A 16,077-nucleotide genomic window follows, 5' to 3' on the forward strand; every position below is an offset into this window, starting at 1 on the left:
TTTTTTCTTATTTCTTCAATAAAACATAGTCTAGTGGATTGTGTCTCCTAAGATACTTAACAGGTTATACCCAAAAGTCATTATTTTCAGAAATAATTATATTAATCATAATAAAAAAAAATGTATATACCACTTTTCTAAACAAGGGTGCTTCACAGAAAATGAAAACACAGAAAAACAGCAGATAAAAACAGCACAGATGAAGAACAGCAGATAAAAACTAAATAAAACAACTCAAGGATTATAAAACATGGTGGGATAAAATAAAGGTGTTAAAGCAACATGATAAATCCCAGAATTCATTTAAGATTTATGAATGCCTTCCTATAAAAGAAGGTTTTAAGAGAAGATTTAACAGATGCTTATGATGTAACCTGATTTCAACAGACAGAGGTTCCAGAGTCTGGCAGCTCTGACTGCAAAACCCCCGTCACCTTCAGTCTCAAGCCAGGATTTTGGAACAACTAGCAGAGCTGTATCTGCTGATCTGAGCATTAAGCCACGCCAGCTGTGGCCCAGTCGCCGGAATTTGCCCATTTGTCAGGTCTCTGGGAGCTCAATGTGATTTCCAGTGGCCAATAACTCACTTACAACATGCTTGATTCAAGTTTGTCAAGTGTAGACTGTACCATGAAAGTGTTATGTAAAATTTACATTACATTGTAAATGACATAACAATTGACACAAAAGGCTTACCTCCTGTTGCCAGTAGGTGGCACAATGACTATACCTCGTAATGGGCATGTAGATGTGTTTTGGCCGGGACTGGGATCAAACATGTGAACTTTGGAGAAGATGGACAGTGTACACTCAAGTTACAACAACTTTCTGTTTCACAACGAATAACACGTAGCCACAGTAACATCATCCAATGATATCTATTAATGTTCATGTCATCACCACCATCAAGGCATTAAGGATTTTCTGACCACATTAGAGGTGGATTTGATCAACCTGCTAGGAGGAGCGTAAAAATGGCTGGAGAGGTTTGAGTTAGATTTAACCATGTAAAGTGAAGATCCAGCAATTTCCTGTTCCATGGCGAAACTTCCATCATTGCTGTGCCACCATGTCCATGCCATTCAATGAAAACTCAAAATATTCACAATACAGCATCATGAAGATCTTAACGGTTTACTAACCATGTTAGAGGTGGATCCAGTCATCTGGTTAGGAGTAGAACATGAATATCTAAAACATGGCATTTCCAAGTACCACTAGGTGGCGCTATGACTACAACTGATTTGTGGTGCATCAATGTCTTCGGGGTGGGACTCTAACCAAATGTGTGATGTTTGGAACAGATTCGACTACGATGGAGTTACAGTAACTTCCTGTTTCATGGCGAATCAGCGACCATTTAACAAAAAGCGACAAAGAAGATCTCCCAGTCTACATCTCCTCTGATGAGGAAGAGGTAGGTGAAGATGAGCTACAGGGAGTCTGCTCCTTCAACTTCTGGCCTCGGATGTACCACAGTCAGGAGATACTGGATGGGTCCTTTTGAGTATGAAATGTGGGCTGATGACAGTGACTCTGATTAGGACTGACAGCCCTGTTTGCTGCAGGATTGGAAAACCAATCCTTGAATAAATTGCATTCATATAGTGCTTTGGGGGGGACTGTGGCTTCGATCCTCAGCTGCATGTTGAAGTGTCCATGGGCAAGAGACTGAACCCCAAACTGCTCCCAGTCGTAGTTCCATCGGTGTGTGAGTGATTGTGTGAATGGCTGAGCATAGAAATATCTTGGGATGCTTTGGTTAGGATCGTTGGTCTGGCACCATGTACTAAATAGAGCACCTCTTCTTTTTGCATATTTTACATGTGAAATAAAGTAACGTTGGATCAGCACGTTAATCAAGGTCCGTAGTTGTAGAGCAGGAAGCCATAACAATAAGGATGTTAGTCCTTCCCCTCCTTATTGCCAGACTCTGTCAATCTCAGCATCCAGTGTTAACACCATGAGATTTCTCAAACAGCCACATTTTGTTTAAACTAAACTGTAGATGTCTCTACAAGAGGTAAGTTGATAAACAAACAGCAACAATCAACTAGATTGTTTTAATTAGACTTATTTAATAGTTCAGAAATAATTAATCTCGCTCTGTTATACTGTGATGTAGTTATTTAGAAGGTGTAAATGGTTAAAGCAGACAAAGGTAAATTAAAACTTAATGATACATGCACATCTTAATCTCAGTAACCAGTTTTTTTTTTTACTCACTCTGTTTTAATATCTGTCTTTATGGACTGCATCAACCTTCCCATGAGAAGCAATGACGTAGAAGACCGAGGCTAAACATCCAGGACTTCCATGACAACAGAGACGATACGGACCAGATGAGAAGGATGGATGACTGCAGGACCAGCTGGTGGTGGGCAACTACGTACGTGATGCTCAGACAGTCATATGTGCATTATCTTTATTATAGGAACTTTCTTGGATGTTATTTAATTGTTTATAATATCTATACAAATTCAAAAATAAAGCGTCCAGCAATGCAGAAGTTGAATTGTGGTGTCCAAAATGTGTTCATGACATGTTTTCTGTTTCACAGGGCAGGAGTCCTCCGTGTTTTGGTTGTTCCTCGAGTAGCTGGGCGTCAACCAGCCAAAAAACAAAACAAAAGATGCAGCAGACCACTGACCCTCTCACCCTACTTGCTTCCAGGCAACTAGAAAACACCTGTAGAAGACATCGTAACACTGTGAACCAAATCACGATTGCCACACACTTCTAATGATAGGAGGCAATGACTTCCTAACTAGCATGTAGATGTGTTATGGCTTGGACTCTCATCAAACACGTCAAATTTGGGAAAGATTGGACAATATACACTAAAGTTATAACAACTTCCTGTTCTTCCTGAGACTTATTTGTTGCCACTGTCACAGCATCAAATGTGAAGTCACACTGTTCACCATACACCATCATCACAGCCTGAAGGATTTTCTGAGCAAATTTCAGGTGTCTTCCATCAATTCTCATTTGGCTGTTGTGTCTGTTTTCACCGATTCTTGATAGATTGTGTGTGGGCTATACATCCTGGTTATTGCAGTGGATCTGGTGATTACTGGTTATTGATGTGGAAATCATTAAGGGTCCTTAACGCCTTCACAAAATACCGAGGCGAGACCACAACTGTTGCTGCCCCAGGGCTGAGTATGCGAGGACTCATTCAATACTGCTTGCTGCATTAATTACACTTCTGGTCACTCTTGCAGGTGCTGTGTCAAAATCATTTCTTTGTCAATATAATCCCTCAATTTAACCCAAACCTTATCTCAACCCAACCAGTTATTTCTGCTATGCTAGTCTGCCAAACCATAATCTAACGGGGAGCTCATTCAATTACTTGAATCATGCAAATATTAAGGACGTTACTGCAAAATGTAGTTCAACTACTAATTACATGTAGTCCACTACCGCTTACTTTATATTGCTTTTTGTGATGTACTCTGGTCAATTGCAGGTTATACTGAAGTTTGTCATTATGCTCACCACATACAGACACTCCATGTTACCTGGGCATGCCAGGGGTTTAAACTAATTTTAAACCAATACTCTGATTTCACCTTGATAATATCAGCGGCCATTTCACCTGTTTGGTCATATATGATGTGTTGCCTGTGTGAAGGTCTACCCGTTAGGTTTTGGATTTTGGTTGGACCCAAATGCAGAGACAGGAGGATTTGTGCCAAAACAAAAGATTTATTTGGCAGGTGAGCAGGTGGTGACAAGTGGTCTCACCGGATTACTGGGACTTAGCTGGCAGCACTGGTAGACTGGAGAAAGTGGCAGCATGGAGGGCTGGGAAGAAGGACGCTGGGGAAATCTGCACACGAGGTAGAGACAAAAACTGTCTAACAAAGGCATCCAAAAATGAGCACACGAGGCGCTTATTTTAAAAACATCAGAGATCAAAAACATAAGAGTAAGGCACAAGAGTGTGAGTGTGCTGGAGAGTCCCCGGTTGATGCGTGAACAAGCTGGTAATGGAGAGAGGCAAAGACCAGGGTTATGTATAGGCGGTTGATGAGACTGAATTCAGAACAGGTGTGCCTCTCTGCTGCAGCGGAGAACCACGCCCACCAGAACACACACACACACACACACACACACACACACACACACACACACACACACACACACACACACACTGGAAGGAGCATGTAAGGGAAAAGGAGGGGGAAACAGATAGGGAGAAAACAACAGGAAAAACAACAACAAAACAAGCTGCCACAGCACACACCAAGACACTACTGCTTCATTGATGGTTTTTTTTTGTCTGTGCTTTGGTTTTTGATTTGAGTAATTAGCCTTAGCCTACATTTACAAGGAATAAGGCTGTTTCTGTATCCCATAGATAGGAGGCCTTTGTATTTGACACATCTGTTCTTAGTATCCAAGCCCTGCAATTACAACCTCTAAGTTTTAATGTTGAAGAAATCAGAGACATGCGTAGGCCACATTTTGTTTTCATAAACATAAATAAGCAGTTTTAGATGTCACAGTACATACAAACTAAAAACAACACAAATGTGGTCCCTATTCCCACTGAGCAGGCAATGTCTGTGGACGTCCAAAACAGGTTGATATCATGTCCGTCGGGCCAGGCCATAATCTAGACATCCACTGACATCCAGAATTAGTTGAGAATAGACGTTCATACTGGCTATGATCTGGACGTCCACTGACAGCCAGAATTAGTCGACAAACAACATATAAACGTCTATACAACGTCCAGAAAAGACGTATAAAAAACTGTCATTCTGGCTCCCCAGAGGACGTCTTTTAGATGTCTTGGATGTCCATAAATGACGTCTTTTAGACGTGATCTAGACCACTTTTTGCTCACTGGGTTCAGTCAAATGAGAATTGCTCACCTGGCTCATATGGCAAAATTTTTTTCTAGCTTATGCATTTACTTCCTGTATATGTGGCCCAGTGAACATGCACGGTAGAGTTTTTACCTGCTGTCTCTGTCATCAAATTCCTGTTCAGCCCACATATCACTTTCCTCGCCCTGAGGAAGGTTTTGCAAACTTAAAACCTCCATGGATCAAAAATTCATGAAAGGGTAATTATTGACCTTTTTTGGAATTCTTGGTGTCCTGTCAACAGTTTTACAGACGTCTTTTTAATAATGTTGCTCTAGGGGAAAATGCTTTTTGGGGTACAGGGGAATTTTATGCTGCAATACTGCGAGTGGCCACTGGGTCTATAATACATTCATGGCAAAAAACTGCAGACCTGAGGCAGAGACAAGCTGGGTGATGCCTGCTCAGGCCTGACCGGTTGAGAGCAGAAGGGTTTTTTCAGGTAGGGGGTCTGCAAGAGACAGGCAAGCAACAAAACTATCAGACAGAGTGTGAATAGAGGCGCTGCAGCAATGAACAGTATAAGACAAATAATGAAAACATTTTTCAGTTGACAGCCAAAATACAAATATGAACATGAGAATAATATGCAACTTTCAAACTTCATTGTACCAGTGCAGATAACGTGTCACACATGGTCTCTTTAGATGATGACGCCATGCTAATTAGTGGTCTGACCTGTTATGCACAATTGTTGTAATTGTTTAACTTAGTTAACTTCATGTTCTATAGTGACTAATCAAGAAATGGCAATTCACTCTGATTATCAGACTATCAACCTCCCACCATACGCTCTGTGTGCATAACCTATCACTTCCAGCTTCCCATTAATGTAGTGCAGATAAACTAAAATGACTTTTGGGCCCTGGGACCCTGACACAGCTGCCCATTTTGTCAAGTTGACAATCTAACTTTGAGACTTCCTGATACAATTAAAGACACATTGTTGTAACTCCATAAGTGAGATAATATTAGATTCAGTGAACTTCAGCAGGATAGCAGTTTTTCATTTTTATTTTTATTTTTTACTCTAATTCAACTAAACTTGGACTCAAAGGCTCACAGGCAATCAAAATCCCATGGATCAATTGTGAGAAGATTTACACAAAACTGACTGTACTGCATTGCCTGCCATGACTGGGAGAGTGACTTTTGTCCTGAAAAGTGCAAGCCTTGGTTTCCATATTACATTTTTATGAATTATTGACAGTTAAAATGCAGTTATCCATATAAGCTGTAATATGATAAAATTGTTACAGCAAATATCTGTCATATAGTATCATTTTGACAATATCCTGTAAAAATTGTGCCCATGAAGTTGTGTAGACCTGCTGTCACGAATCCAATGAATGAATGAATTATATAACATAATATATAATAACATATAACAAAATAACTTTCAAGCATGATGTTTTAGATGGATTCCAGGGCCCAAAATATTAAATACAGTTTTAATTATAAACCAAGTCAGAATTTTAAGATTGAAAGAGATCCCTTGCATCTGATCCCATACTGTATAATAGCATTGCCCTTAATTGCTATTAGCATTTTGACACATTCATATGTTTTTATCACACAATCTTAGTATAGCCTGAACAAAAGACATATTTAGCCTATGTGTTTTTATGCAATTAGATGATTGTTAAAGCTGAACTTTAAAGGATAAGTTGATGGTCAAAACATGTCTGAAGCTTCACAGCAAAACAGCACTGCAGCATTCTCCTAAACAACTGACATAGATGGGGACTTTATCATAGTGGGCAATTTGGAGCCCTTATGAAGACCTAATGGTTAAAAAATGTTGGCTCTTTTAAATGACTGACCTTTTAATGATTTAACCACTATAGTCAAGGCTTTTTAACGAGTCCTTCCTGCTTCTTTTCCTTGTGTGCAGTGCCTGGATGGCCTCTGTTTTTTGTTGTAAATCAGGTCGTTTCAAATCAATTTAGACTCTCTGGGCTTCTGGAGACTTGGATTATGCCAGATAAGGAGCTGTGTAGAAGTTATTTAATCTTGTTTTTTTTTTTTTTTTTTTTTTTAAGTTTTAAAGCAAGTCTCCAGTTACTTCAGTTGTTTAGGAGAATGCAGCCATGCTGTTCCAATGTGAAGCTCCAGGAAAGTTTTGTGGACTATGAAACCTCCCCTGACTGTTCATCAGCATGGAGGAGATAATGACTGAATTTTCATTTCTGGGTGAACTGTTCCTTTAAGGTTCAATCTTTGGACTATCTAATCACAGTTTAAGGCCACATTAGGACTCCTGTTTCTCCTCTATGTACAAAAGGACATGGAATGTTTAAATTCCGCCGTGTAACCAGAGGATGGCAGAATCTCACTGTGCACTGAGGACTGAACGGCTCTCTGGTCTCTCCAGCTGCACGGGGCCATGTGGTCCTGAGGAGGCGAGGAGCAGGCAGAGGAGCACATCATCGTGCTTTCTTTTACGGTACGCTTAATTAAAAAAAAAAAAAAATCAGTCAGGTATAGACCTACACAGGCTTATATGGTTCATTCCATACTCTTGTATCGCTTCAGGACTTGGAATGAGGATATACTTTTAAATGCCGTAGGTGGGATTGTTTTGTTTTTATATTTGAACCGTTTAAAAATAACGCTGATCTTGCTTCATGTAAACAGCAGTTGATCCGTTTAAGGGGGTCTGCTCATTTCACACACAGCAGTCCACGTTAGGTGAAAGGCCACCGGCTCCCCAAACAGCCTCCCTTCCCTCTTCTTTGTCTCCAGGTCCCACCTCCATTCTGAAGCAGGACCACAGCATGGCAAGACCCGAAAGGCATCATGTGACTCTGCATCTGCTCTCAGTGTAGAGAGAGAGAGAGAGAGAGAGAGAGAGAGAGAGAGAGAGAGAGAGAGAGAGCGAGAGCTGAGGAGGAGCTTGCTGCAATAAGATTCACTCCACGCACCATCAGCATCAAAAACTTGCAGTCTATCCATCCTCGTCTCTTTCTCGGGCGCGCTTGCTTTTGCGAACACACTCTGTTCTCTTCATGTGTCTTTTCCCCGCTGGAAGGTGCACAGGTGCATCCCACGGTTGATAGTCGCTCTTTGCTGAGTCGATTATGGTCACAACCCCCACGGTGCCAAGGTGGAGTCACCGCGCGTATCTCGGATCGGTGCGCTTCTCCAGGGGCTGGGATGCGCACCGGGCACCTCTCGCTTCCTGCCAAGTTTCGGGTCTGAGCAGGAGTCAAGCGCTGCTGCCCCGGGCCGCCGAGGCAGGAGGACCCAGTCGACCCGGAGCAGGATGCCGGTGATGAGAGGGCTGCTGGCCCCTCAAAACACCTTCCTGGACACCATCGCCACCCGCTTTGATGGCACCCGTGAGTAATAAACCAAAGCTTTCTGCCCACTATACACAGTTTACATATAGTAGCGCCTTTCCCCTCTCATAACACAAAAAGAAGTCACTGTATGGAACACTACATACAAACTAAGCCGATGCCCCTGTGTACATTTAGGAATGATACAACTTCAAAAGTTATTGAAAAGATATTCACCTTTTCATTCTGTCTAAATGAATGAGGACATCTACACAGTGACATCCTGTGTGAAAACAGCCAATACTCTGCTCTTCTATTCTAATGATTGCACATTGTGATGACTGCTGAAATGTTTTGTAATAGATGCAACTGAAAGAGATGTATTGTGCTGTACCTGAAGTTGCTTCAGTTCCATTGTGCACCACTGGGTCTGTTCTGCACACATTTCACTCTGTTTTGTCTCCTGTAGTCAAATAGTCTCACCAGAGAGGTTGCAGTTCACTGTTTGAGTATCACTCTTGTACTTGGCTTCCCTGATGAGCCAACAAAAATCCTGTTTTACTCTGATCTCCATCATGATCTCACTCAGGGTGTTCAGGCAGGAGCAGCTGAAATGCTGCCAGAGAGAGGGAGGCAGGGTGGTAGGTTCTTTCTTTGGCGAGGGTGTCTTGTGAACAGATGCGATGAGCAGCCCGCGTGTGTTCGGGCCCATGCTGGGTAGGTGGGCGGGTGAGAGATGCTTATATCGTGTTTGGGCTGTTCAACTCTCCTTCTGTGTTGATTATTCAAGGCGACAGGAGTTTGTGTGAGTCTGCGAGTGAGCCAGTGTCTCCCCTAAACCAGTTATGTGTGACAGCATGATAGAAAAGATTATTTGACCATGCAGCAAGCATGTTGCTTAAAGGCAGATCCTGATCTCACTCAAGGTTTTTCCAAGTCCTCTCCTCTCCTCTCCTCTCCTCTCCTCTCCTCTCCTCTCCTCTCCTCTCCTCTCCTCTCCTCTCCTCTCCTCTCCTCTTCTCTCCTCTCCTCACAGACAAAACACAGTAGCAATTGTGCCTCCTGATTTTGTCAACAAGACATTTAAAGGCAAAGTGAGTTGTTATGTTGTCTTTTAGTAAGGATTCAGCAGCCCAGTCGCCAGGATAAAATGATGGCTGGAAATGTTTCTGCAAACCACTAATACGTTAGATTTGTCCTAGGCCTACTTGTCATATTGACATTTCTCCAAAACGTGCAACGTAACAGGTTCACATGACATGTTTATGACCTGACTGTCATAGGAAGAGGTAATGGTGGTGGAGCTACAGACCCTACAGAAACTGGATATTTTTGAGGCTGTCCACATTTGGTATCAACATCTGTCCTGCGTAATCCGATCAGAAGTGGACAGCTTTGTGCCCATCAGTTCACACCTGGCATTAACATGCATCTTGAGTGACCACTTGTTATCATATTGCATATCTTCATGTATAACATTTGCCAGATTAATAAGAAGGCCCAAGTAGTTAAGAATTTGTTGTAGATGCAGTTCACACAGTTCATGAAGTTTCTCCTCACTCCACAACTCACAATATGTAGCAATTCTTAAGGGAGTCTGGGGATTTTTCTCTACGGGTGTCAAAAAAGTAGTCTATATTGGTTACTGTTTACTAAAATTCACATGCTTACCCTCAATATAATGTTGTCTTCTTTCATAAATTGAGCGTACATGGTGAAATCCGTTGAAACATTGTGTTTCAACAGCTGCTTAGTGTTGGCAGGTAAGACGTACTTTAGACACAGAAGCAGACTGGCTTCTGTGTCACAGTGATGCTGTGTCAAACTGACACTTTTTTTGAGGAAAGGAACAACTTAGTGTATTGCATTTAATGCTGAATTTAGAAGAAGACATGAATAACTTTGAATTTGTCGTAGTTAACTTTCGCAAAGTTTGATACCTTTCTTCTCATTCAACAACTCTTACAATTGCACAATTAAGTAAGGGAGTCTGGAGATTTTTGGGGTAACTTGTGCAATGGTTAGTTGAAACAGACAAAGTTCAGACAAACATTTGCTGCTAATATTGGCAGATTAAGCAAGACCAATCATGTAGCTTGCATTACAGTGAATCACATGAAAATCTTTTCCTAACCCTAACCAGACCATGTGTTACAACATGAAGTAGAAAAATAAATGTAAAGGTTCAACATATCAGTGGTTTGCAGAAATGTTACATTGGCAACATTTATTCTGCCGATCGGGTTGGGATTGAGATACGCTGTGATGACAAAAAGGAGTTAATTGGTTCTCTGTACTGTATTGTCCTTTATCTTCACACTCATCTCTCTACTGCTCTGTTTCATATGACAAAGAGTCTACAAATACCTCAGGTCTCAAACACTATTACCATGTAGCCTGAATTATTCAGAGGACATGCTTGCATACATGTGCAGTGCACACAAATCAGACAGCACAATGTAAATCCCATTCCTTTTCATGTTCTGAAGATGAGCCCTCATCGTGTAAAGCAGTGGTCTAAACCCAGCCATTTTTCTCTGAGTGGCTAAAACACAGGCTTCTATTTGCTGAGGTTCTGATAATTATACATCTCCAGCAGTACATGTGCAGTCATTGTAATTAACTCACATGGATGTCAAGAATTCATCCCTGCCGTTGCTGCTTGTCAGTGGGGGGGTGGGGGGGTGAGATGTTGTGGGGGTGGGGAGGCAGGAGCGTGCGCAGGCTGGTGGGATGGGAGGGTGCGTAGCTCCTCTGGTGGGAGGAGGGGGAATTTTGGTTGTCTAAATATAAATCCATTCGGACTGGAGCTGTGACAAACATGCAGCTATGTGTTTTTTAATGGTGACACTAGTTCCTCATTAAATCAGTCACTTGAGTGAGAGTGGAGGATAGTTCAGTTATGTGTCTGTCTGTGGAGGGGATGGATGCTTTGTGTCTCAGTGAACACTGCTGTGTGTGCGTCTGTGTACTTCTGTGAATAGGCTTTTTGTTGTAATGTGAATCATATGGTAATCATGATTGCTTTAAAAAGGCACTCATCTCTGCTAGAGCCATACCTGAAAGCACTTCATTTTCTCATGTTGAAGACTATTAGCTGCTTTGTGTAGCTGCTCCATTGTTTTATTTGTCAATCGACTGTTGGCAGAGCTTGGAAATGTCCCCGGCCCTTAAGGTCCAGGTTGAGAGCACAAAAGGCTGATTTCAAAACATACCACCAACAAATGAGACTCATACATACAGTATACTCAGGGCACAGTGTCATGTTCGCTGGGCTCCAACAACACTTTCTGCACTTGCTCTGGCTCAAACACAACACCTAAGTAGAGAGGGTGGAGAGTGTGCACACCCAAACTCCAGCAAGATCCTTGATTGCCTGATGGAGACCCTGTTAATATATTAAAGGGTTAGTCTGCTTCGATAAACGTTCAGGAGCTTATTAACTCAGCGTCAGCACTACTCCTTTACAGACCAGAAAGGAGAGATGTCCTGTTTAGATTTTCCGTCTCCTGCTGATACTGAGTACCAAACTGATAACAGTGCTTTTTTTTCCAGAGGTGGAATGTGTATACCCTGTTGGAATCATTTTTAGCTACGTTAACATTAGACCAGGGACTTCTGTGGAAAAAATATTTTAATAATCAATTACTTGTTATTCATCAAGAACAAATGCCAAACACTTACCACTTCCTGCTTTTCAAATGTGAGGATCTGCTGCTTTTCTCTTTTTTTAAACCTTTGCCAAAGAATGTTTTTAACCGTGTCTGTCTGTGTGTTTGTTTGGTTGGGTTGTCGGCAGGATTACACAAAAACTACTGAACAGATTTCCGTGAAACTTGGATGGAGGATGTGTCTTCTGAAACCTTGCACATATTTATTAGTGCCTTATTTAATCTGTTCAACATCCTGAAAGATTCATGTCACATTTCACAGTGGTTGTATTTCACTATTAGACTGAGATTACAGCAGGTATTTGTATCATGTTGGCAACTTCTTGTCTCTCAAATGCTCTCATCCTGAACAACTTACTATTCACATGCATGACCAACATCAGACATAAAAAGCAGGGAATTTAATTCTTGGATTTGTTCTGATTTGACCAGAGAGACAGTGAGAATGTAAGAAAGGTTCATGTGATTGTTCACAAGGGCAAACACATACACAGATTCACACACACATACCACAATGTTGATTTGAAGTGCTGCATCACTGCAGTTAGACATCAGAGCCTCTGAATCATACACTTGGAGAAAGGTTATTATTTATAGACCCCTCTCATGACGTATGTTATAAGCAACACCTCTCAGAGCAGCATGACAAAAATAACGCGCGTGCGCGCACACACACACACACACACACCTTGTAAATAGAAAATTTGCTAACTGACTACACACCTCGCAAACTTCTGTTTATTTCTTTTCATTCTGCAATCATTGGATTCATGCAGAGGTCTCATTAAAATCATTACTTTGATTTTATGTGAAAATTACAGTCTGGGGGAAATTGTGGAGCTAGAGCAATAAAAGAAGTCCTCTGATGATTCATTATAAACCTCATGCATAGTTCAATCAATGTTAATTTGCTGCTCCCCGGAAAAGACAGAAGCTGTGTGGGACTACACCAGTCAATTGGTCCTATTAATTGAGTGGGTCTTGGCCTGGTCCTAATCAGGTTAGGGCCTGAGCCCTGCTCATCACGTGGACATGTCTGGACCAGCACTGTGCATAAGCTGCCACCAGCCTGTGAACACCCTCTCCTTCTTTCAAGCTTCCTTTTTAATCCAAAAGGAGATTTAATTGTAAGAACAAGGGAGAACAAAATAATGACAACTCAAAAGTCTACTGCAGTGTCACCTTTGAAAAAAATATTTTATAGAGATTCAGCTTTTTAAAATCAAACAACATAATCTAGGTGTTTTTATTTTATTTCTGTCCAATGTGCATGTACAATATAAAACTTCCCCTGAACCCCTTGTGTATCAGAGTCTCCTGGTGTCAGACACCTTCACCTGTTGCGTTTTAAGATAAGGAATAAAACTGGAATCTGATGGAACACCAAAGTCTTTACGAACTCAGTCCATACGTTGCCAATTTTGCAGATCAATCGGCATCGTTGAGTTGCAGCAAATTAATTGGCAGCAAATCAATAGAAGTGTTATCTGGACTGATAAAGGGCTTACTTTGCTAACAAAAACTAAAAGCAAATATTTATATTTGAGTATTGAGATTGGAGTACTGAACCATATTTTATTAACTTTAAAGATCTTTCACCTTCATCTTGTCAGTCTTATCACACATAATACTCAATTTGCCACAAAGCACATTTGCCACAGCCACAGGGACATATGGTATATTACATTCTGTCTCTCTAACAGCTAAGATAACTTCAAATATCTCACATCTCTGAATCTCCACCCTCCTCCCCACTGCTGTTCCCCACCTTCAGTCTTTCATTACTCACCTCCCACCCTCTCTTCTTGATATTCAGTTTATTTTGTGCATTTGTGTCCACGTGCATATGTGTAAGTGAGAAAATGAGTGTACATGGCTGCAGGGAGAAAACTGTCACCGCTTCCCTGTGCCTGTGTTTGTGTGTCTGTGTGCATATGTGCCTGTGTGTGTTTGACAGCACAGATTAGCGGTGAAGCATTGTTGTGTCTCAGGTGTGTGTTTCCCCTGTGGCGCTTTGTGCTTAAACCCCCTCCTGGCTTCTCGTCAGGCAGGAACAGATATAATGATAGGCCTAATAATGGCTGGGCTTGGCTCTGTCACTTTATGGTGTTAGGAAGCTACACCCATCATATTTTACACCCGATAAAAAGATAAAAAGGGTCTACAGCCATGCTAGCGGCTCAGTGAGGCTGCACTTTGATACAGTAATGCTTTGAACCAAATGGCAATTTTAGTATGGCAAAATGCTCACAATGATATTTTAAACATGCTAATGTTTAGCATTTATAATGTTTACCACAGTCATCATCTTAGTTCAGCATGATAGCATGCTAAAATTATGAATTAGCACAAAGTACAGCTTGGTATTTAGACCTATTACGCATGTTGGTCTATAGGTTAATTAGCATACGGACACTGTCTGCTAAGCTTTACTAGAGCAGTCTGAGGTAAAAAAGTGAAGCACGCTAAAAGAAGCTCATTGTGGGAACATAACCTCAAGAAATGCAACAAAGTCAAATGTAGGTTAAAATGTGTGACGCTACGCTCCAGTTTAGTTGAACTATAGCACTATGCTGTTCCACATTGAGAACAAAAACCCTGCTGCCATGTCTGAGGATGGCCTGCAGCCAAAGATGAGCCTACGCCACTGCTAGCCGGGGGAAGAAGGTGTGATGCGTTGGTCCGAGGCGACATGCTGCCAATAAGTGTGATAGAGGGAGAGGGATTCAAAGTTAGTTAGTAGGCCTATGTTATGCCATCTAGAGCCACTGTGACCAAACACATGAAAAGCATTTTGAGTAGATGTATGAGCTAAAAGTCAGGCTAGCTAGGGCAAACAAGCTAATGCTAGCTCTGTAATTTCATCAGTGCTGACTGGGAGATGCAGCCCAGTGTGCTCCTTTCTCCAGCACAGGTACAGGAAATAGATCTAGCTGTGTGAGATGAGCTCCTCACTCAGAACTTTTCTGTGTCAGACAACCTCACCGGAACTCACTGAGTCAATGGAGTGCCATGCTAAAAGGAAAGCACCTCTTTATTTGATCTATATCTTTATAATTAACAGGGAAGTTACCAGTTAATGGGTGTCAGGCAATCAAAAGCAAAATTGACTGAAACTGACATACCTAGTAGATACTGAAGTTATTAAGTGTATCGGCATCAGCCATGATGTGTCTGATCTACACTGAACACATTTTCTTTGCCAAAATCATCATAAAATAAGTGTTTGTGCTCTCAGCTACATTCATGTAGTCACAGTGAGCTGTTGGTGAGATTTGAATGGGAAACAGAGAGTGGGGGTATTGGATTAGATTTGAGTTATCAGAGTCAGCATTGGGAGGGAAAAGTTTGATTGGTGCATCCCTCATGAAAATGTCATTAATTTGTAGGTTTTGAGGAAACAACAGACAGACAGTAGATTTTTAGGAAAGAACAGAGTATTAGGAGGGCATTTGAATTTGTGATGTGGAGCTACTTTAGTAGGCTATCCATGAATCAGGCCCACAATAATGCTAGTGTAATATGGTATTTAGTGCCAAACTCTTAGCACTGCCATGAAATTTTAAAAACTGGAGGATGTTGCTTTTTTTGTGGGCTTACAGTATGTTATATAGTCAATTGATCATGTAAAAAATTGTTTTTATGGCTGAAGCTTGCAGTGGCAGATTAAAATGAGCACACTGATCGTGGTTATAATGTGGGTCTGGCTTGCACAGATTATCTATTATCTGGCTGTATGGGTGAGTGGAACAAAGCTGAGGTGAGTATGGTGAACGTGAAAGCGGCCAATGATAATAATCAAAGTGGCAACATGTGACCTCTTACGTAAACCTAATTCCATTGACAGCACTGACGAATGTAGTTTTGACATTTCTTTTCCGTGGTCCAATCACAACACAAAATGGAGCTCTTCAAAAATAGGAAAACACATGAGCATAAAGCAAGATGGCATCAGCATTCATGGGAATTGTAAAAGGATGAATCAAAGAGTGAATAACTACAGCTAATAATGTTACCTAATGTAGTGTGGTTGTGTTTGTACAGTAGCTCAGCCTGCAGGTCACAATCTGCCTCTCGCTGTCACTGCTGGGCAAAATGGGGGAGAGTGAGTCACAGGGAGTGGGAGAAAGAGAGATAGAGAGAAACTGATGTGTGTGTGTGTGTGTGTGTGTGTGTGTGTGTGTGTGTGTGTGTGTGTGTGTGTGTAGGGTAAAGGAAGAGAGGAATAGAAAGAGGATGGGT

At 41.5% G+C, this 16,077-nt stretch overlaps 1 protein-coding gene across 1 annotated transcript in view; it reads left to right on the top strand.

Annotated features, from left to right (window-relative positions):
* The first annotated feature begins 8,148 nt into the window (after positions 1–8,148).
* kcnh3 (potassium voltage-gated channel, subfamily H (eag-related), member 3) overlaps positions 8,149–16,077 on the top strand; it is a 155,298-nt gene continuing 147,369 nt past the window's right edge. The window contains exon 1 of the mRNA XM_073473594.1: positions 8,149–8,224. Within this exon, the coding sequence (XP_073329695.1) occupies positions 8,149–8,224 (76 nt within the window). The remainder of the gene's footprint in view (positions 8,225–16,077) is intronic.

The sequence above is a fragment of the Pagrus major genome, chromosome 9 (assembly GCF_040436345.1).
Source record: "Pagrus major chromosome 9, Pma_NU_1.0".
NCBI lineage: Eukaryota > Metazoa > Chordata > Actinopteri > Spariformes > Sparidae > Pagrus > Pagrus major.